This window comes from Artemia franciscana, chromosome 5, assembly GCF_032884065.1.
Source record: "Artemia franciscana chromosome 5, ASM3288406v1, whole genome shotgun sequence".
Taxonomy (NCBI): domain Eukaryota; kingdom Metazoa; phylum Arthropoda; class Branchiopoda; order Anostraca; family Artemiidae; genus Artemia; species Artemia franciscana.
The window spans coordinates 9,113,687-9,135,471 of record NC_088867.1 but is presented as its reverse complement, the minus strand read 5'-3'; the positions used below and the strand labels follow the sequence as shown (position 1 = coordinate 9,135,471).

The 21,785-nt window shown below is 35.2% G+C and overlaps 1 protein-coding gene across 1 annotated transcript in view; it reads left to right on the top strand.

The window, feature by feature from the left end:
• The window catches only part of LOC136026959 (sodium leak channel NALCN-like), a gene marked incomplete in the record, with an annotated part of 157,093 nt that overhangs the window by 97,543 nt on the left and 37,765 nt on the right, over positions 1-21,785 (top strand). Inside the window, 7 exon segments of the mRNA XM_065703817.1 lie at positions 498-706; positions 3,274-3,394; positions 6,076-6,209; positions 6,646-6,811; positions 8,441-8,635; positions 11,686-11,903; positions 14,609-14,832. Coding sequence (XP_065559889.1) covers positions 498-706; positions 3,274-3,394; positions 6,076-6,209; positions 6,646-6,811; positions 8,441-8,635; positions 11,686-11,903; positions 14,609-14,832 — 1,267 coding nt within the window.

Sequence of the window (21,785 nt, the reverse complement as noted above, 5' to 3'; positions counted from 1 at the left end):
ATCTATTAGACAGTGAAAACAAATATAAAAGCCTGGAAACTTTGATCACAAGTAGAGGAACCTTCATCAGCAGAAATACTAAAGCATTAAAATCAAAACTAAAATATTTACTTCTTGGTAATATACTTCTGGTTCACAAATAGTTTACAGTTCATTTACTAGATTTTTCTGAGAGAGTTCACCAGGAGGGCTCATTAAAGTAATAGTTTACTTGATTTGTAAATTTAAAGTTGTAATATTAAAGAAGAAAACACTATTTTTAAAGGAAAAACAGATAATTTTTGTATCTGTTTTCACTGTCCAATAAATGAGTTTATTCTAATTTTGAACGTTTATTTGTTTGTCATAGAAATGCAGTGTGGTCTTGGAAAAAAAAACCTAATTTAAGGTATTATATCCAAAATAATTTGATCCTTTCTCTAGTAAATCCAAAGTCAAGGGCGGCTGTGGCTGCTTTGAATCATGAATAATCTAGAAGATAATTTTTTTTATTTCAGGTGTCGATTCTTCTAATTGTTTTGATGTTTGTTTTTGCCCTCTATGGTGTTCAGCTGTATGGGGGAAGATTAGCTAGATGTAACGATTCTACTATTAAGGACAGAGATAAGTGTGTGGGTGTTTTCATGCGAAAAGTTTTCGTCACAAAAATGAAAATAGGATTGGGAGAAGGGGAGTCTCATCCTCAAATGCTGGTTCCTCGTGTTTGGTAAATGTATTGTTTTTTAATAGCTATATACGTTTCTTATTGTCAGGAATGTAATTATAAAATAATATATATTTTCGCTCTTTCCTCATGAGATGAGTCAATCCATTGTCCTCAATGTACTTACAATTGCATTCAATCCATGTCATAGTCTGGATATATGTATTGTATTCACTTTTGCTCAAAAACATAATTGTTCTTCCCACTTAAATTTACTCGAAGATAAAACATATCTACTAATATGCTATCCTACTCAAATTTTAGTCGACAATCCTTTCTAATTTCAACTGCTACATAGTGGGCTCTTGCCTTCATATCATCACTTTTAACTTCTTAAAGTTGCAGTAGTGTAAAACCAATTATTTTTAAAAATTAGAACATCTCATTGAATGTCTATGTGGAAATGGGATACTAAGTAACTCAGCATCAAACTTCTACACGTTTTGCTCGTCAAATAGGTACTCTGCGGCTGACCAACTGTATCCAAAGGCTCATTTCACCAGAAAATTACTGCTGGCTTTTTTTCAGGAAATATTTTACCTCCGGAAGTTGAGATATCACCTTGTGTGTCGTAGGAATGATGAGAGTACTGTGCGCTTGTATTTATAGCATTGTTTCAATTAGAAATAGGAGCTGACAAGCTTTTCGAGTAATTTATTTATTGTCCCAAAATTACAATAACGCTATAGGACTGTCGTCAAAGTCATTGAAATAGTTTCACCAAGAAAATATGCATATAATGTTCCTGAAAAATATTATCGTTGCGACTGGAGTATAGCTGGATACAAGAGACTAGCAACTCCAATAGCACGTTCGGCTATGGCTGTCGTTAGACGAATTAGATGGATATCAGGGGTTAGCAACTCCAATAGTACATCGGGGTATGTGTCTCATTAAAGTGTATAACCCAATACCACTCTTATCTGTGAACATTCGGTTTATTTTTCCTTTGGATCAGGGTTGACAAATTTATCTTTATGGCCAAAAAACGCCTATACAATAAATAAAAGGCATAAGGCTTACTGGTAAATTTACAGTTTTTACACTTTTGTTTTAGCCATGTATGTAAAATAACCACCTAAAGGAATACCTTCTTTTCCAGATGAAAAAAATTAAAATCAACTTTATATATTTTCTGGGTCAATCACGCACAACAGCTGCATTTCCTAAGCCAGTGTCACTTAGTTGATTCTACGGTCCTCTGGCATAACTGAGCATTGCCATTGCTTAAATTTCAATTGAATTTAATATAATTGACAACCCCAAATTTTTTATTCCCCTCCCAATACTTAAAGGTGAGCACGAAAAAGGCGTACAAAATATAACAAAAACGTAACTATATCAAACAATAAATTAAATATTGGACCGAATAGTGTTCAAAAATAAAACAATATCTGCCAAACATGGCTAAGAGTTGCTGCATTTGAGGTATCCACCTGACAACAGTGAGGCACAAAAAAAGACAATCTATTAAAAATTGCCATGAAATATATTGGTAAGGCGAATCAGCTACATGGTTTCAACAACTGCTAAATTTTAAATAAAACTTTCAGATACGAATAAATAAATATAAGAATAAATAAGCAAAGAGTAAATCTCTTTCTCAATATAAATGACCAGACTAATGAACCTGTTTTGCTTCGTAGTCTTCCTTAACTTTCACGACGATCCCTGTTGCTACTGGAAAGTTTTGAAAGAATTTTATCTCCCGAATTTAAGAAAGAAAAAACGGGGACAATTTAAGTAAAACTAAAAACAAGATAAAAAGCAACAATAAACTTCAAATAATAGAAATCTGAATATTTGGACTCCACGTCTGAGCCATCAACGGGAAAAGAGAAGTTAAAGTTCGATTAAACGCAGCGAATAAAGAATACAAAAACAAGAAATAAATAAAATTCACAGTTTAATACATCATATCTTAATTTTTCAATCTTAAAATCTGTAAATGGAAAAGTAGCGTGGTTTTATGAATAGTTTAAATTTGTGTCTATTTCGTTGCAGATCATTTTCACAATTCTCTAAATCTTTCCTGAAAGAATGGGCTTCTTCTTTTTTTTAACTTCACTTATTGACCTTTCTTTCATCGGTACTTATTTTAAACTTTTTTTAATCTCTTTTTTTTGGCATACTTTAAGTTCAACTCTTTTTTCTTCGTATTTTGAGTTCTCTATTCTTGTTTTTACCAAAGAGATTTTCTTCTTATCAACTGTTTTTTACTTTTTTTTTTCTTCTCACTGTTTTCTTTTTTTCTAATTTTATGATTATGATTCTGGCTTTGATTCTGATTTTATTTTACGTAAAATACCAATAAAACTTTCACTTTTATAATTATAATTTGCGAAAATTAAAATTTCTGCAAATTGGAATTTTTAATTTGCAAGAATTCGGAAAAATAAGCAATAAAAACCGAATTCCCTAATTGATTTAGTCCATACTTTTACTTGGAATTCGAAGTATCTATAGAAAGTTTTATTTATTTATTTATTTTTATTTTATTTATTTTCAGCAGAATTCTTTAATTGTCAGTAGTTTTGTTGAATATTTAACAAAAGATGTTATTTTTGAAGGTCAAACCCACGCAGATTCAACTTTGACAACATAGGCAATGCAATGTTAGCATTGTTTGAAGTTTTATCGTTTAAGGGTTGGCTTGACATCAGAGACGTCCTCATAAAGACACTTGGACCGGTGAGATTTTAGTCTTTTTATATTTAAGATATTTATTGCCGCACAAAACAAAACGTACACTGAGAAGGTTAGTTTAAGTCGGATACTGATAAGTTGTAATCAGCTTCTATCAGCAAAACAAAAAAAGGAAAGGGGCAAAGGTGACTATTTGACAACGCTATAATCAAAATAAAAAAGAATAAAAATATATTCCCGTCCAAAAAAAAAAATATACATTAAATTTTTTCCTTATATCATCATAAGTAGTGACTATTCGAATTTTCAATGCTTATTAATTTTTAAATTATTTACTCTGGATTTGATATCTTCTTTTAGATTTCAGATTCTTAAAAATAACGGGGATATTGATACTTCTTGAAGTTCTAAAGGCATAAAAATAAAAATATTTTCGGCCTATTGTGCTCATTGTTGGTCTAATTATATATGAAAAACAAAATTTATGAGAATTTCCTTCCGGTTTTTTCAAACTGTGAAATTTTTAGGGCTATATCAGTATTTTGTCAGTGTTGTTACGCTCGATTGCGAAAATAAATGAGCGAAACAAAGCTTTTTGTCCTTAAGAATTCAGCTTCAAAGTCACAGCTTCAGCTTTGCAGCTTCAGTAGAAAGGTATGTATGGATGTATGTATATATTTATTTACCATCAAAAAGAAACAGATGGAGTATAAGATAAAAAAGCAAAAAACGCACTACAAAAGAATACAAAAACAGAAGAAAATTACGGGAGAATATTCACTAGGTGTTTCAGACTAAATCCGACTCTGTATCGAGTAAGTCGGTAGCTTGAATTTAGCTCATTTTTGCTGTTTCAAGACTTGTCGATTTTTACACCGTGTCATCGAAATGCAACAGCTTTGGCTTAGTTAGTTGCTGTATCAAATCAGGGTTTAGCTTCTTATTCTTGTCAACTTCAAATAGCCATGAAGTTTGTCCCAAAACTTTTAATTAGCTTTTTTCTGCAGCAAACTAAGCTTTAAATCTACTTAGCTCCAAAGCAAAATTTAGACAGTTTTTAGACTGAGTTTGTCCACAGAATAGCAATATAATGAGATTGTTTCTACCCCAAGACTGCACGAAATCTTTGAAAGATTCTTGTTTAAAAATTTTACAAATGGACAACCTTTCTGATAAAAAAAAATGGCTAGGAAAGAGCGGTGGAGGACCTGAGGCCCAATTTGTATCCCCAATCATTAAGACTAACATTCCTTGCATGGTTAAAGCTTTAACAGGCTCGTCATGTTCCAATCAAACTATATATGTTAAAAATAGACCATTCGAATATTCTAAGGTATTTAACTCTCTTCTTTGAGTGTTCAAACATCCGTTCCACGCGAAGAGGGTGATTGGAAAATTGAAGATAATAATTAGAGGGCGTGTCACTTCTACATTAGTCATAGCTACTGTGTTGTCTATGTCGTGGACCTACAAGCAGAGGCTCAAGCTGCAAGTCCTTGGTACCTTCTGAACAGAGGCGGTTTAAGGACGCGGCAGAGGGGGTGCTTTTTCTGGGCGTAGAAATATTAGGGGTGTAAATATTGATATAATTAGTGTAATGGTTTACTTGATGTTTTCCATAAAAATTTCCTACGAATTTTTTTGGATACCCGACTGATGGATCGTATTTCAAACAGTAGAATATACGAAGAATCCCACTTTCTAGGGCTATAATGAGAACGAGTTTGAGATGGCTAGGGCACGCTCTGCAGATGAAGGATGGCAAATTGACAAAAATTATCCTTTTCGGCCAACCGTCTAGGTCTAAAAAAAAAGTAGGTCATCCTTGGTTAGGCTCGGAAAATGTCGTAAGGAAATTTTATCCATATCTTCATATTCCTTGAAAATGAGAGTTAGTAGACCGAATTTAATTGATTTTGATGTTCTTAGAATCAATTTTGCAACACAGAGATTAAGGGGTCTTTGCAAACATAAGAGTTGTTTATCAAATATTATTATCGGTTGTATTGTCAGCGGCCAGTAATTAAGGGTCTTTTAGTAAACTTAAATTAATATTTACGTTCTTCAGACCGACTATGAGCCAGGAATGACTAAATCTCTTAGCCTCGTCATTAACTCGAAGTTGTAAGTTAAATGATTTAGCGTTTCGTATCGAACACGAAGAATTAGAAGTAATAAACTGGGACGAGAAAAGTAATAATTTTGCAGATGCTAGAGCAAGAAAAGTCAGATTTAAATAAATGGAAAATTTGGTGTATACACGAAAATTTAGATAAAATTTCGCCCGAATTTTTTCGGGAGACAGGGGGGAGGCTATTCAAGATTTTGCCACGGGTGCAGGAGAGGCCATAACCGTCACAGCTTCTGAACCTTCAAAATCTTCTTCAAATTTTCCAAAAATATCTGTCTAATGTTTGAGGTCAGATAGAGGCCAAGAGAGGCCTTGCAAGAGAGGCCATAACCGTCACTGCTTCTGAACCTTCAAAATCTTCTTCAAATTTTTCCAAAAATATCTGTCTAATGTTTGAGGTCAGATATCAATTCCTCACGCTACTACCTTAGCTCAGTCCCTACTGCTCAATCAAGGGACCTCGTTGTTTTGAACGTTCTGTTGTTTTGGTTTAAATTAGTTTGTATATGGCTTAAATTTACAATTTCATTTTTTATAGGTTTATAATCTTTTTAATTTAATTGTCTCTAGATATTTATCTAAAATTTTGTTCTAGCTCCACGCCATCTATATTCATATTTTTGTGTTTCTTGGCTGCATGATCGGGTTGACGCTGTTTGTTGGCGTTGTCATCGCCAATTATTCTGAAAACAAAGGAACAGCTCTGTTGACAGTGGATCAAAGGAGATGGTAAACAAATTATATTTAATGCTATAGCTTGTTCCTCATGTAGATTAATGTTTATTATTCATGTTTTATTGTTGATATTTACTCATATTACTACAACTATTTTACAATGATGAGCCTTTTATAACCTGGGATTGCTCTCTAAACTGATTCGAGTAAAAGGTTGAGGATGTCTATATTTAGGAAATGAGGGGGGGGTCTCCTATCAGAGGTACTTACTTCAGTGGCGGAAGTTAGCCGTTAAGTATGTATTCTAAAGTACGTTTTTGTGTGCAAAATAAATCAAAATCTAGATTAGAAAATCAACCTAGTTACCTTGATAATACTTTTAAGAAATAGCCAGGGTAGATCGATATAATTGTAGTTATTTTTTAGTATACTTGCAATAAAATCCTTATTACATCATGTTGCTTGGCATGATTATCTTATGTTTTTTCAGGTGTGACCTTAAGAAGAGACTAAAAATTGCCCAGCCATTACACCTGCCACCACGCCCTGACAGCCAGTCATGGAGGGCTGTTGCTTATGATGTCACACAGCATATTATGTTCAAGCGTTTCATGGCCTTGATGGTTCTATTGAATAGTGCTCTTCTTAGTGTCTCTGTGAGTAACATAATTAAAACCAAGCCTAGCTATAATCTATAATCAAAGTTTTTACTTCGTAAATTTTGTCAAGTCACATAGCTATGTTATGTCAGAACTAAAGCGAATCACCTTGAAGTATTCCTAGCTAAAAGTCCTTTTCAGACATCGTTCCTGGAAATGAATGGTAACAAAAGATCAACCCGTTTATGAAAAGAGCAGCCCGTTCGTTCCTGAAAACAGCAAACCGTTCCAGAAATGAAAAACCTGTCTCAGCTGTAAAAGTAACTTTAAAAACTCAGAGCGTTAGCAGAATTTGCTTTTTTGAACGACCAAAGAAAGAAAATTAATTCATAGATAAACTACAACTTACATCAGTTGGTCTCCACTGAGTTTGGAAACTCACAATTTTTGAAACAGCAATGAATGGCTTTTATTTACTTAATGAAAGCAGTAATTTGGGTGAGAGACATTCACACATTACAAAGATGCTAATAGATTCCTTAAGCCCTCAAAAGTTCTAAAACTGGAACAAGCTCCAGGAAAGTCCTAAAACTACCCTTAAGTACCTAAAAGTCTCTTTTGCAAGATTTAACCATGCCAATACTTCATCATAAAACTTTTTTTTAGTATGTTAGTGTTCTAAAGACAATAGAATAATTTCATGATTAAAGCAGCCAAGTTTTCTTGACAAAAATGGATGAAAAATTATGACGCTGTGTTCCTTTGAAGCCATCTAGATATTAAAGAAAAAAAGAAAGTACAGCGGTTTAGCCATCAACCCTAAACACTTTTAATTCAAGAGTTATAACCTTCTTCTCCAAAGTCAAAGAAACTTGCTTGTTTTCTCTTTTTAGTACAGTTCTCTTACTCTTTTTTTATCCTATTCTTTCTCTGCTTAGCGTATCGTGTGATAGTAGAGTTTTAAAAGCTTGTAAGTGACGCACTTTGTTGGTTTTTTCCACAGTTGAATTACCCTTGTTGCATTGGAGTAAAATTCTAGGAAATGAGATGATTATCGATAAATTGTATTTCCAAGTGGCTCCAGTGTGCCTTCGCACCTTTCATGGAGACATGGGAGAAGTCTCTTTAGTTTTAAGATTTAAATATTAAATGACAGATACAGTAGGTTTAGTTAAAAAAAATTTATTCACAAAAAATCTCCTGTTAAAGATTGAAAGCATATGGAACTAAATAAAATTTTTTCGTTTTTAATCGTGCTTTGACTTTAAAATATTTCGTTTCCCTCAAATGACCAGGAGTTTTCATGATAATATTTTTCCACGCAAATTTTCTGAAAAATGTGTAGGTTTTTCTATGAAGAATTTAAATTTTCAAAATGTCAGTCATATCAACATATCTCAAGTGTCCAGAGACCAAGGGAGTTGCTTTTTTAACTGTCTCCCAAAGAACCATACATGTCCCTCCGAAAAAACATTAATTGTCTAAACTCATAAAAAGTACATGATGGCTCTCAGCAAAACCTGTACAAAAAGGTTCCTTCTATCGTTATAAAAAAACATACCTCCAAATTTTAGAAGAAACATTCAATAACAATGCTACATAGCTTTTGCAGAAATTTAAAATTCAAGGAGTCAAATAGAAACTGGTATATAGTAAAAACTACATACCCTTTTTATCGCCTTCTAGTGGCGGGCTGAAGAAGACTATACAATTCATTTGGCCATGGTCAGTTCGATTTTCAGTTGTGTTTTCGTTTTCGAAGTGGTGGTAAAAATTGCAGCATTTACCCCACGTGGATACTGGCAATCTCGTCGAAATCAGTACGACTGTTTTGTTACGGTACTGGGAGTAGTCTGGATTGTTACCAACTTCACCATCTCGGTAAGTGCACTGCTATTACTGAAACGTATTCCAGCATCAAGTCACATGAGGCTGATGCAGCTGTGTACACTGCCTTTCCATGGTGAAAATATAAAAGTTCAAAATAAGGATGAAACCATTTAATCGACAGTGAAACAAATATACATCAAACAAATGTACATCATCAGCAGTAAGACTAGCAGTCTAGCAGTAAAACTAGCAGTAAATCATCAGCGGTAGTTTTACTGCTGATGATGGAGACTCTATATGCGTCTGAAATATTCAGTTAAAATTTTATATTTGTTTCATTGTCGATTAAAAGGTTTCATCCCCATTTTGAACTTGTTATATTTTAATCTTCATACTTTTTTCCTTACTTTTCGTTTAGAATAATTATCCTCGAATTCTCAGGCTTTCTGTTGGGCCTTTTGACCAAATCTAGGAGGAAGTCCTTTCTGCAATTCTTCTTGTGTTTATATAATCTATATACAGACTCAATCAGTATAAGCCCCATTTGGCTAAATGTATCAAGCAAAAAGCAAAAAAAAATGAAAGGGAGGATTTACTGGTTTATTTGAAGGGATTTACTGGTTTATTTGAAGGTTGAAATTAAATGACGAAAAAAAAACTTTCTAAGTTTATCCTTGTGTGTGAATGTGGAAACTATTTTATGGTAGTTTGACTTTCACTTTGTCAAATTGGCTTTTCAACTAAAGAATTTAGTTTTGGCAGCAACAAGCTCTTTGGTTTTTGAAATTAATGTTTATTATAGGGTAATATCCTTGTTAATGATTTTCATAGTAAATAAATAAATTAAAGATCTATTAGACTAGGTCAGATTATCTTTTTCAGTGTTCAATTACTGATTATACTATTGTTTTACAATCATGCAAGCCTTTGACCTTACCGAAGCACCCAAGATAAAAAATCAAAACATACAACTTCTAGTTTTCGCTGTTATTATTTGAAATTTATACTATTTGTCGAGTTTGAAGAAGGTTGGCTAAACATGCTACTATATAAAGGAAGAGTCGTGAAATTAAACTGTACATCTCCACCATTTCAGTCTAAGGCATTGGTGTTTATTGAAAAAAAAATGATCAAGTAACAAAGTTATTTTTCTTTAAAATAACTTTTAACAAAGTTATTTTCTTTATGTGGGTTGAGTTGTGTTCAAGCAGTATGGAGTTGTAATTATCAGTAAGCCTTACAAAGTCTAATCTCCGTCCTATTGTATTATTTAGTTTGACTGTGCCTATTGAATAAATTGACGATAATTTGACCACATAGCGGGTTTGGTCACAAACTATTTTGTCTACCTATAGGGGTGGAATCCCAGTGTACCCAATATCTTCAGTTTGGGACGGGGGTCAGTGGCGTGACTCTGTAAGCTTAGCCAGAGTCGACCCAGCCCTAAATGGGTACCTGGAGAAATCTGGGGAAGGTAAACAGGAAGGGTGTGCGAAAGCACAGGATGGCTGGCCCCCAGCCCCCATTGCACTTCCTGGCTGAAGGGCCAAGAAACGGAGATCAGCACCGCCGGTAAGGACTATAAAGTCTAACGCCGTATCCTTTTTTTTATAGGGATGGAGGAAAAAGGGAGGCCAGAAAAATCTGATTTTCGTCAATCTATCACTGTTCTTCCGTAAAACATAACGTAGTAATCTTATCCTTTCTTTCACTATCGCTCAAGAAAGGGGATGAAACGACATGCTTCACATAGCTTACTGCTTTATGTGCGCATTTTCAGCCAAATGAGTAGGGAGGGACTGGTATTTACCCCCCTCGTAATTTTTGTTTGGTTTGTATAACAGTAAAAAAATACATACAAACAAGTCTCCGATGCGTTTTGTAACGTCTTTTTACCCCTCCCGCAGAAAAATACCTCCTCCCGCCCCTCATTAAGAAAAAATCCACAATACATCCTTACAAACTAGTATCTAAAACTACCCACTAGAACCATTATAGTAGTAATGACTCTAGAAAATATTTATTATATCTATGTGCTACAAGATAGTAGCCATTCTTGTTATCATGTCTGTTTTTAAACCCATATTAATATTTTGCATCGGATAAACGTAAAATTTAAACCATGAATAGCATTTAAACTAGTTGATGGTTAGTCTTGCACGTTTAAAGTTTTTAAAATGAACTTTCTGTATTCTGTATAATAAATGCTAATGAATTCATTTCTGTCGAGACTGACTAGAGGCGCTAGACTTTCTTCATGACATTAAAGAAATTCTGTAGCCTAGGGCAAAGGAAACATAGCTATTGTCAAAATGCTACCTTTTTACAGGCACTGGAATTATAAACATGTACCTACATTTTTTGGGTAGACTTCTTTGCATAAGAACTTAAACTTCGAACATTCTTTTCTAAGACTTCCTTTTTCAAACAAATCATCGGGAGTAGTGACTAAATTCATAGTCAAATATTGTTATATTAATAAACCGCTTAATTTTTTAGGCATGTTACAGGGGAAAATAATACAATTATCTTGTGTATTAGGTGCTATAGCATTGAGCTCTTTCCATCTTTTCCTTCGCTTGCTATTTGGATTTTATTAAATATTGAATAACATCCTGAGAGAAAAACAATTATTTACCCTATTTTTTTACCCTATTTACCCTAACAATTATTTACCCTATTCCAAATTTTGTCGGAAAACCATTTTTTATGAAGGGGAATTGAGAAAAACTGGCATCTCTACAAATTTTTAAAATAATTGGGGATTCAGTTAGAAATACTGAATGTCAACCCTGAAAACATGTCTTCTCTTTCCTCAAACATTTGATATATGGGGCTAAAATAAAATAAGATTGTGTTTATTGTTTTTAAAGACTATCACAAGCTCTAATAAAGCCAAATTCACTTCTTATGTCAAGGGAAAAAAAACATAGAGGAACACAAAACATATAGTGTAAGGCGTGGAATTTCCTCTTATTTTTACCCCTGTTTTTTTTTTTTTTTTTTTTTAACCTCGCTCTTTACTTTTTTCTGTTTTTTGAAAAAAAAACCTAATATGAAATAAAGTGAGTGATGTACTATCTTATGACTAACACTTTTAGAATGATTTTTCACACTCTTTTGGATTCATCGTCATCATCCTACGATTTTTCACCATAACGGGAAAACATGCAACTCTTCGAATGCTGATGCTTACAGTTGTCGTGTCAGTTTACAAGTCCTTTTTCATCATCATGGGGATGTTCCTGCTTATCCTCACTTATGCCTTAGCTGGTAATATACTTTTTGGTAGCGTAAAGTATGGGGAAAGTATTGGAAGGTAAGAATCTGCTCTTATAAAAACTTTTCTCAATTTGACGTTTGTAACTGTTGGCAATAGTGTTTTTCATCCAGCTTCATCAAAGAGTCGAGAAGAAAAACAGAAAAAGTAGGCAAATTAGATGATATATATGATAAAGCGTAGGACACATTGAGATACAGATCATAAGCATAGCTTTCTATTTAGATATATGTACAGGGATTTTTAAGAGGGTGGGAGAAAGGGGCTAACTTGAGAAAAAATCAGTGAAAAAAAAAAAGGCAAATTTGTATCCATTTTCTATCATCTAATCTTACAAAATAACCCAAATTCATTCTCATTATAAATTTTTCTACGAAAATGATTGTTGTAATGAGATACTAAATTTAGTATGAATGCCGACTTAACAGATATCTTTTAACGCCAATAAAATTGTATATATACCCAATCACAGAAACGTTTTACTAATATTGGAATTCAACCCGTTTCGAAACCGGATCTTCACTGATGCCAGTGGGCAAGAACTACCATCTGCAATAGATAATTCAAACACTGAAATCTAGTAAGATCTAGTAGCTCTTCTCAGTATTTCACTTTTTTCCTCTTCTTCTTCTACTTTGGATTAGTACGGAAGGCGCTTCCGCATAACTTCATCATCGAGATCAAATTTAGAGTCCTGTAGCGTGTTGCGGCAGCTGAGCTCAGATTCTGGGTCGCGTATCACCAAGATGAGATGTGATTCTCTGGTCCCCTAAAGGACATTCACTTTTTCTTCTTCTTCTTATAGTTTAGATGAGTATGGAGATACCTTTGCATAATCTCATCACCCGAACCAAATTTAAAGCCCTTCAGCAAGTTGCTGCAGCTGATTTCGAAACGGCGGGTCCTGTATTACAAAGCAGAGATCAGTCCCACTGCGCCACAACAGGACTCCATTTTTTGTCTTTATATTTTTCTCTATCGGGACAAGATTTATTAGTTAATCGGAAACTTTTCTTTCTGATTCATCTCAGCTCACTTTGTGGATAAATCTTTAAGCTACTATAGATATAAATATTAATCCAGGTTTTGTCATTACTTACTATGATTTTACTGTTTTTTCCTATTTGAATCCTTGAACAAATGCTGTTCTCGCAAAAGCTTAATAATTTTAATTTTACTATCAAATAAAATGAGAGATACCCTCTTTACATGGAATATGGCCTACATTTCTTGAAATATGAGTTATGAAGTATGTTTAGACTATATAGAAATAACAATGCTTATGTGTTAACACCACAACAGCTACAGATTTGGCGATTTTTAAGTACTGCCGATCTACACCTAATATTTTTTGTTAAATTATGAAGTTCGAACACTTTTAAAATAAAATAAAAAATAATTTCGAACTTCACTTCAAAAGAATATTTAGCCCCTGAAAAAATGAAATTGCATCTTGGCAACTTCCAGATACGTATTTTCGTAGCACTAAAAAATGGCAAGGTTGGTTTCACTTTTTACAAATAAAACGGAAATCCAATCAACCAATGAAATCCCAGAAGAACTTGTTTTCAAGAAATATCCTCTCACTAACTACTTTATTTCGTTTCTTGTCGAAGAACCACCCAATGGAAACCTAACTGTATACTATTGCTTCTAAGACAATATGTTTTAGAAATCGGTGTAGAAGTTAAAATGGGTATTTGAGAAAATGTTTTAGCATTCTTACCTCCAAAAACAAGTACAGGAAAGACTTCCTGTTTTCAGCTTAAATATTCTAGTTTAAGTTGATATCATTCAATAAATTAATGAAGCTGTTCTGATTTCTAATCCTATTTTCATCGTTTAGCTATGATACTCTTAAATATTAAGCTACGTTAATGTAATACTTACCTCTGTCCTTTTTTTTTTAATTAAAGAATTTATAAAAGGTGCATAAGACTGATTTAAGGAAGATTTAAATTTAAAATACATCGTAAAATACATTGCCAAGATTACCATCACATATGCCCGATTAGTCGTGCAAAGACTATTACTGGCAAAACGGAAAGGGCAAAAGTCTGGAAGCAAAAGTTCTCAGCAAAGTTCCTCAGGTCCATGCGAAAGTTTTTCAAAGAAAAGTTACGAACGCCATCTACTGATTCAGCTATTATAACTCAGTTTTCCATAATTTGGTTTTCTCTAGTTGTCACTCATAGAATCAGTGCTTGCAGAATCAGGAGAAAGCTCGTTCGAGTAAAATTTTAATTCTTGTCTGTTTTTGTAGTAGCTTTCTTAAACATTAGCCTTGTTTTTAGAAAAGGAACAACTAATTTGACCCGAATAAGGCCAAAATTGCACCGGACAGAAATTTTGAGATGGTTAGTTGATTCCAAAATATCAAATATTTCTTATGAAATCTCAGAATCTTTAAGATACCACCTAGGGTGGTGAATTTGTGCCTATGGTTGTCTTCTTACTGGAGAAGGGAACAGCAAATTTGGCACGAAAAAGCTCGAAATACAAACAAGCATTTTTAGATAATTCGTGGCTTTAAAAACTTAGAACAATTCTATTTTAGCCCTTACAGTTTCAGAGATATCACCCCGAAGTAATACATTCCTGCTTGTGACTTCCAGCGTTACTGTAATCAAGATAAGCAGAATCAGTTTTTTTTCTGATTTGTGTTCATGCTTTATCTGATTTATTAATTTAAATCTGCACCATTATATCTCTGTGGCACCATTAATTTGGTGTTTTATTTGCAGACAAGCTAATTTTTCGACAACTTCTCGTGGGATCATAATGCTCTTTCGCATTGTTACTGGAGAAGACTGGTACAAAATTATGCATGACTGTATGATTTCGCCACCATTTTGCACCCCTGGTGGAAATTCCTGGGAGACCGACTGTGGCAATTTTAGAGCAGCAATGATGTTCTTTTGTTCCTTTTATGTCATTATCACATATATTGTGCTTAACCTCCTTGTAGGTAAGTGAACATCCAAAATTTATCTAGAATAGCTTTTGGGTAATTTACTATACCGAGACTGAAATTAATTTTCAATTGTTACAGAAGAGCACTTTTTGAAAGCTACAAAAACATCCAGGCTAGTTAAGGGTATATACTGGGAGGTGGGTGACACGGAGCCCATCATGCCATAATCCTATTTTGTATTTCGGGCAATTTTACATTTTGTACTTTGGATAATTTTGGGTAATACTATTTTGTATTTCTGGGTAATTCTTGTTACAGTTATCGAATAAGCTTGTCTTTTGTTATTCCCTCTCCACTAATTTTTATGGCACTTGGTATTAACCAAGTGACATATAGCAATCGCCAGTTCTGTGGGTCTGTCGGTCCCGGTTTTGCTACTTTAGGCACTTCCAGGTAAGCTAGGACGATGAAATTTGGCAGGCGTATCAGGGACATGACCAGCTTAAATTAGAAATAGTCGTTTTCCCAATTTGACCATCTAGGGGGGGGGAGTGGGGGCCCGGTTAATTCGTAAAAAATAGAAAACATGAAGTATTTTTAACTTATGAGCGGGTGACGGGATCTTAATGAAAATTTGATGTTTCGAATGATATTGTGTCACAGAGCTCTTATTTTAAATATCGACCGGATCTGATGACATTGGGGGGAGTTGGAGGGAGGAAACCTAAAATCTTGGAAAACACTTACAGTGGAGGGATCGGGATGAAACTTAATGGGAAAAATAAGCACAAGTCCCAGATACATGATTGACATAATCGGAGCGAATCCGCTGTCTTTGGGGTAGTTGGGGGGGGGGGGGTAATTCTGAAAAATTAGGAAAAATGAGGTATTTTTAACTAACAAACGGGTGATCGGATCTCAATGAAATTTGATGTTTAGAAGGTTGTTGTGTCTTAGAGCTCTTATTTTAAGGCTTGACCGGATCTGGTGACATTGGGGGGGAGTTGGAGGGGGAAACCTAAAACTTGGAAAACACTTAGAGTGAAGGGATCGGGATAAAACTTGGTGGGAAAAATAAACACAAGTCCTAGATACATGATTGACATAAACGGAACGGATCCGCTCTCTTTGGGATAGTTGGGGGGGGGGGGTATTTCTGAAAAATTTGAAAAAATGAGGTACTTTTAACTTCCGAACAAGTGATCGGATCTCAATGAAATTTGATATTTAGAAGGATATTGTGGCTCAGAGCTCTTGAACCCGACCGGATCTGGTGACATTGGGGGGGGGGTGGGAGTTGGGAGGGGGAAACCTAAAACTTGGAAAACACTTAGAGTGGAGGGATCGGGATGAAACTTGGTGGGAAAAATAAGTACAAGTCTTGGATACATGATTGACATAAACGTAACGGATCCGCTCTCTTTGGGGTAATTGGGAGGGGTTAATTCTGAAAAATAAGGTATTTTTAACTTACAAATGGGTGATCGGATCTCATGAAATTTGATATTTAGAAGGATATCGTGTCTCAAAGCAATTATTTTAAATCCTGACCGGATCTGGTGACATTTGGGGGAAGTTTGGGGTGGGGGAACCTAAAATCACGGAAAACGCTTAGATTGGAGGGATCGGGATAAACTTGTTGGGGAAAATAATCAGAAGTCTTACATACGTGATTTAGATAATTGGAACGGATCTGCTCTATTGGGGGGGGGGGGGGGTTAATTCTGAAAAATAAGAAAATGACGTATTTTTAACTTATGAAGGAGTGATCGGATCTTCATGAAACTTCGTATTTAGAAGGACCTCGTAACTCAGATTTCTTATTTTAATTCTTAACCGGATCAAGCGTAATTGGGGGGGGGGGCAGTTGGGGGCCGGAAATCTTAGAAAATACTTAAAGCGGTGAGACCAGGATGAAACTGGATGGGAAGAATAGAAACCTGTCTAAGATACGTGACTGGCATAACCAAACCGGATCTGCTCTCTTTGGTGGAATTGGGGGGGGGGGGGTAATTTTGAAAATTGAGGTATTTGTAACTTACAAAAGGGTTACCAGATTTTAAAGAAATTTGATATTTAGAAGGATATTGTGCTTTAAAGTTCTAATTTTAAATTCCGACCAGATCCTGTGACATTGGGGGGAGTTGGAGGGGGAAACTGGAATTTTTGGAAAACGTGAAAATTGGGGTATTTTCATCTTACGAACAGATGATCGGATCTTAATGAAATTTGATTTTTAGAAGGATTGCATGTCTCAGAGCTCTTATTTCAAATCCCGAGCAGATCTTTTGACATTGGGGGGAGTTGGTGGGGGAAATGTTGGAAAAACACTTGGAGTGGAGGAATCGGGATGAAGCTTGGTGGATAGAATAAGCAAATGTCCTTGATACGTGATTGACAGAATCATACTGGATTCGCTCTCTTTGGGGGAGTTGGGAGGAGGGGTTCAGTGATTTGGCGAGTTTGGTGCTTCTGGACGTGCTAGGACGATGAAAATTGGTAGGCGTGTCAGGGAGCTGCACAATTTGACTTGATAAAGTCGTTTTCCCAGATTCGACAATCTGGGGGGCTAAAGGGAGAGGAAAATTTAGAAAAAATTAGGTATTAATAATTTACGAGTGGGTGATCGGATCTTAATGAATTTTGATATTTAGAAGGACATCGTGACTCAGAGCTCTTATTTTAAATCCTGATCGGCATTAAGCTTCTTATTTTCCTTTTTAAATCAATCTATTGATTCATAGAATTTTGTTAGAGCTCATACCATATGATCTCTTGGCTCTTAGCTCTTCTCGCCTCGTCACAAGTACCATATGAGCTCTTAGCTCTTGTTGTTCTATTGATGCCCCCTTTCCCTGAAAAAATCGTGTGTATATGCTTCAAGTTCTCACTAGTAACTCTGTGGAGCTTTTGCTTGACAGATTCACGATGGAACTTTAGGTTGATAACGCCCTTAAAAAGAAAGCACATTTTACACAATTAACTTCGAAAGATTATGTAGGAAGGAAATTATTATTGCTTAGAGATTGTAGCAGATTAAAACAAGTTATAAGAAAAAACCTGCCAGGCCCATATTATTAACCTGTTAAACTTATATTAAACATTTCTTCATTCAAGTATTCCGAAGAAACTTTTTGCCTTTTTTGCTGTGCTATTGCTTTTAAAATGGTAGCAGAAACCAGTTTTTTTTTTCAAATAAACCAAAGATTCAGAGAAGACTATCGCAGAGTCCTTTATGTTATGAAATTGCGCTTATTGTAAAGTCGCCTGTCTGAACTAAGCCTTACCCATAATTTCTTAATCTGCTTCCAATTCAGCAAAGACCAGTCAACGCTCATAAGCTCAAGTTGTTTGTGAAAATCGTGGCGCAAAAATGAAAATATATGAAACTTCTTATTACCTTTAGCTATATAGTTAAAATGCAACAAAAAATCAAAATGATTTTGCTCTCCTGTTAATAGGAAAAAAGAAATCTTCTAAAGACCAAAATGAAAAACCTGGGGCAACCATGGTGCAAAAAGTCACCCTGAAATATTTGTTGAACTGTCATCACTGCCCAATGCTTTTTTTCTCATGTCCGACGATTTTCAATCCAAAAATCAAAATTTTTCTTTTAACAGGAATGCTTTTCTTTTTTAATTCAATTTCGGATAAAAGTATAAATTTTTTTATTTTTCTTTTACTACTTTACTTTTTAGTTTAAATTTTATTCTTTAGATTTCGATAAAGCTTAGGTATCCTCTGTCATTAGCTAGTATATGCGATACTAAAGCTTTAAAATAATTACGAAATACCGGGTTTTTTTTTTGGGACGTTAGAAATTGGAACATAACAGAATTTCATAAATAGGTCTCGTGGTTTTTTTCGTGCCCGCCACCCATTTTTTATTTGGCGTGTATACTAGGTTTTGTCATCCCAGTAATATGTGTACTAGGTTTCGGCTATGGAAAATCAATGAAAGCTGTTTTTACACCTGTAGATGTTGGTTTGTATCTTAGAAAGTGAAGTAGATATAAAGTTGTGGCCGGCTAACGAGTCAAGGAAGTGATCTGTCGTGACCGACAGATCACTGTATTGATGCTAGGGGAGGTTCATTCTTAACTCCAAATTCAGTTTTTACGTAGATGCTAGGCTGTTGCGGAGGACAGCCAAGCTAATAGGTGTAAAACGCAAAATTTATCATCTTTCATCCTACCGATTATCGTCCACACAACAAAATACGTACGACGCCTACGACAACATGAAAGGAACCAAAACGGTGCAAAAAAAAAGTCATAAAAGAGTGACAGAGTGGAAGACAGAGTGTAAGTAGCAATCTTGAGCTTATTGATTCATATATTTATCTTGATTGTAAAACTTAAGACCGGGGCCATGTCTATGTCTTCTTCAAACAGTCCATAGTTATAGCATTGCTTGTGTAGAACGTAGAAGAAATTTAAATTTCTGAAGGCTGGAGCTTTGAACGTTAGATCTTTCAAAAATTCATCTTCTATGCAGAGAAGGGTAAGAAAGCCGGTTAAAAGCAGCATTCTGCCTTCCTTCTCTTGCTATAAGAAAACCTCCCTTGAATGTAATGTTCTGTGGCACCCGGCTCTCATTAAGGATTCCTTTACCAAGCCTTACATGGGGTAGGCTGACAGTCTTCAGCGAAAATGTCCTTTTATCCAATTAGAGCCGGCAGATCAAATTTTTTATAGTTTTAATATTTTTATATTTTATAGTTTTATAATTTTTATATTTTGCCACTACGATGGGTTAAAAATTAAATCAAGAATCAACGATTTTCCTGTAAATTGCTACGAATTTGTCAAAACAAAAACTAATTTATTCCAGATAGTAACAGGGTCTGAAAACCTAGTTTCAAGAAGTCTGTTAAAACCAAGAACTACTGGAATTTTAGCCCAAACATCCTTCCTCAAACCTTATGCTCAGAGCCAAAACAGTTACAATCTAAGCTGCTTTAAAGGACATAAATTAATATTTTCAATCCGAAACCTCTCAAAAGGCTTAAAACACTATAAAGGTTTTGACCAAAAGTATCCTTGCTATTAACGCGTAATTCCTCTACGTTATTGACTTTCAGATGATTAGATAAGAGTAGTGAGGCCTCTGTTCGTTTATGATTCATAGCCGCTACTCCTTTCTTCCTTTTATGATTAAAGATGATGAAGAAATTTAACGGCAATCCGTCAGGGCAAAGTACATGTACTTGCTAAGTAATAGAGAATGTTCTCCAAAAGATAAAGTTGTTAATTATGTAATTGGGAGTGTTTTTTCTTTGGATTTTTAAAAAACCTGCGAGGGCCAGAACTTGTTTAATCCAGGGTTTCTTTGCTTGTTACGTAATAGGGTTTGTTTAATTATGCAAATGTTTTCATTGATTACTTGAAAACCTCACGAGGGCCAGGAATAAACGTTAAGGGCCTGTTAGTAGGGGGCCTTTATGACGATAAGCCCTGGCGAGCGATTCCACTGGCCCCCTAGCAACCCTCTCCATCAGTGGGCAGGCGCCTACCTAACCGGAGGCCCTAACCTAGAAACATTTTCCATCGGGGAAGCCTAAAAACCAATTCAACCGGGGGCCCTAGCAACCAATTCTAACGGGTGAGCCTAGCACTTAATCCCAACGGGTATCTTAGCAAGCAATTTCACCAAGCTCCTAGCACCCAATTCCACAGGGGCCCTAGAATCCACTTCAAATGGGGCCATAGAAACAAATTCCAATGGGCCCCTTAACCTAACCACCGATGCCCTAGCATTTAATTTCATCCGGAGGCCCTAACAAGCAATTTCACCGGGGACTCTAGCGATCAAATCCTACGGGGGGTCCTATCAGTCAATTCCAACAGGAGCCCTACCAGCCAATTCAAACGGGGGTCCAGCAGTCAATTCCAACCGGGTCCTAACATCCCATTAAACCACGGCCCTCTCATCCAATTTCACGGAGTCCCTAGCAACCAAATCCAACGGGGGGAGGGGTCCACCAAGTAAAGTGGGGAACCCTCGTTGTAAATTAGAATGACGCAATCTTGCGGGACTGCGTAGATTTACTGGGAATAATGTAACCTCGCATTACTTGTTTCTTCAGAGCCGATTTGGGAATTCTCGCTTGTAACTGGGGAGGAGACACACATGTGGTATTGCGTAATGACGATGCACACGTGGATGCTACGTAATACCTTAAGAAATTTTTCTTTCAATGCATTTTTCTTTTCTTTTTCTCATAGAACCTTTATGATCTAAAATTTTTGTCCACATTAGGTTTCAAAATAAATTTCCGCTCAAAGGAAGGGAGTACTAGACAGCTGGACTATGAAAACTTTTCTATTATCATTATTCGGGTAATACTTTCTACGTTATAAACTATTCAACGCAAGGAAAATCTTATGTCTCGCTTACTAGAATGATTAAATGGACTGCGTGTTCCTATATTGCTGCAATAATTGACATGCAGGGTAGAAAATTGATTACTAAAAATTGGATACATTTGACATGCACCTGCATGTTAAGTAATGCTTTAGAGGGTATTATTAGACAATATTGGGGGGGGGGCGGTTCTTAGCATGTTTTCCAATAATAGAGTCTTTTACTCTATTGAAACTTGAATTTGCAATCAAAGATGAAATAAAAGTGTCGCAAACCTTATAAAATCATGAAATCACTGAAAAAGCAGTTAAAACTCAACAAACGGCACAACAAAACGTGAAAAGTTTATACAGGATAAAATAAAAGCAAAAAGAATCATGAACTAAAGAAAGGTTGGAACCCTAGAAAGTAATTCCAGGGAAGAGTTGTTGTTAGAGGTAAATTTAAGCCATCGGCTATTTTTGAGATGTTTTAATTAAAACAACCTGTTTCTTGGATCAAAAACTATGCTTATTCACGCAACCGTGAGCTTACGTTACTGGCCCACCCTATCAAGCAATTCCAGAGGGGGATGGTTGTTACTAGGGGTAAATTAAAGCCATGTCGAGACGTATTTCTGTGATTTTTAATGAAAATTTATC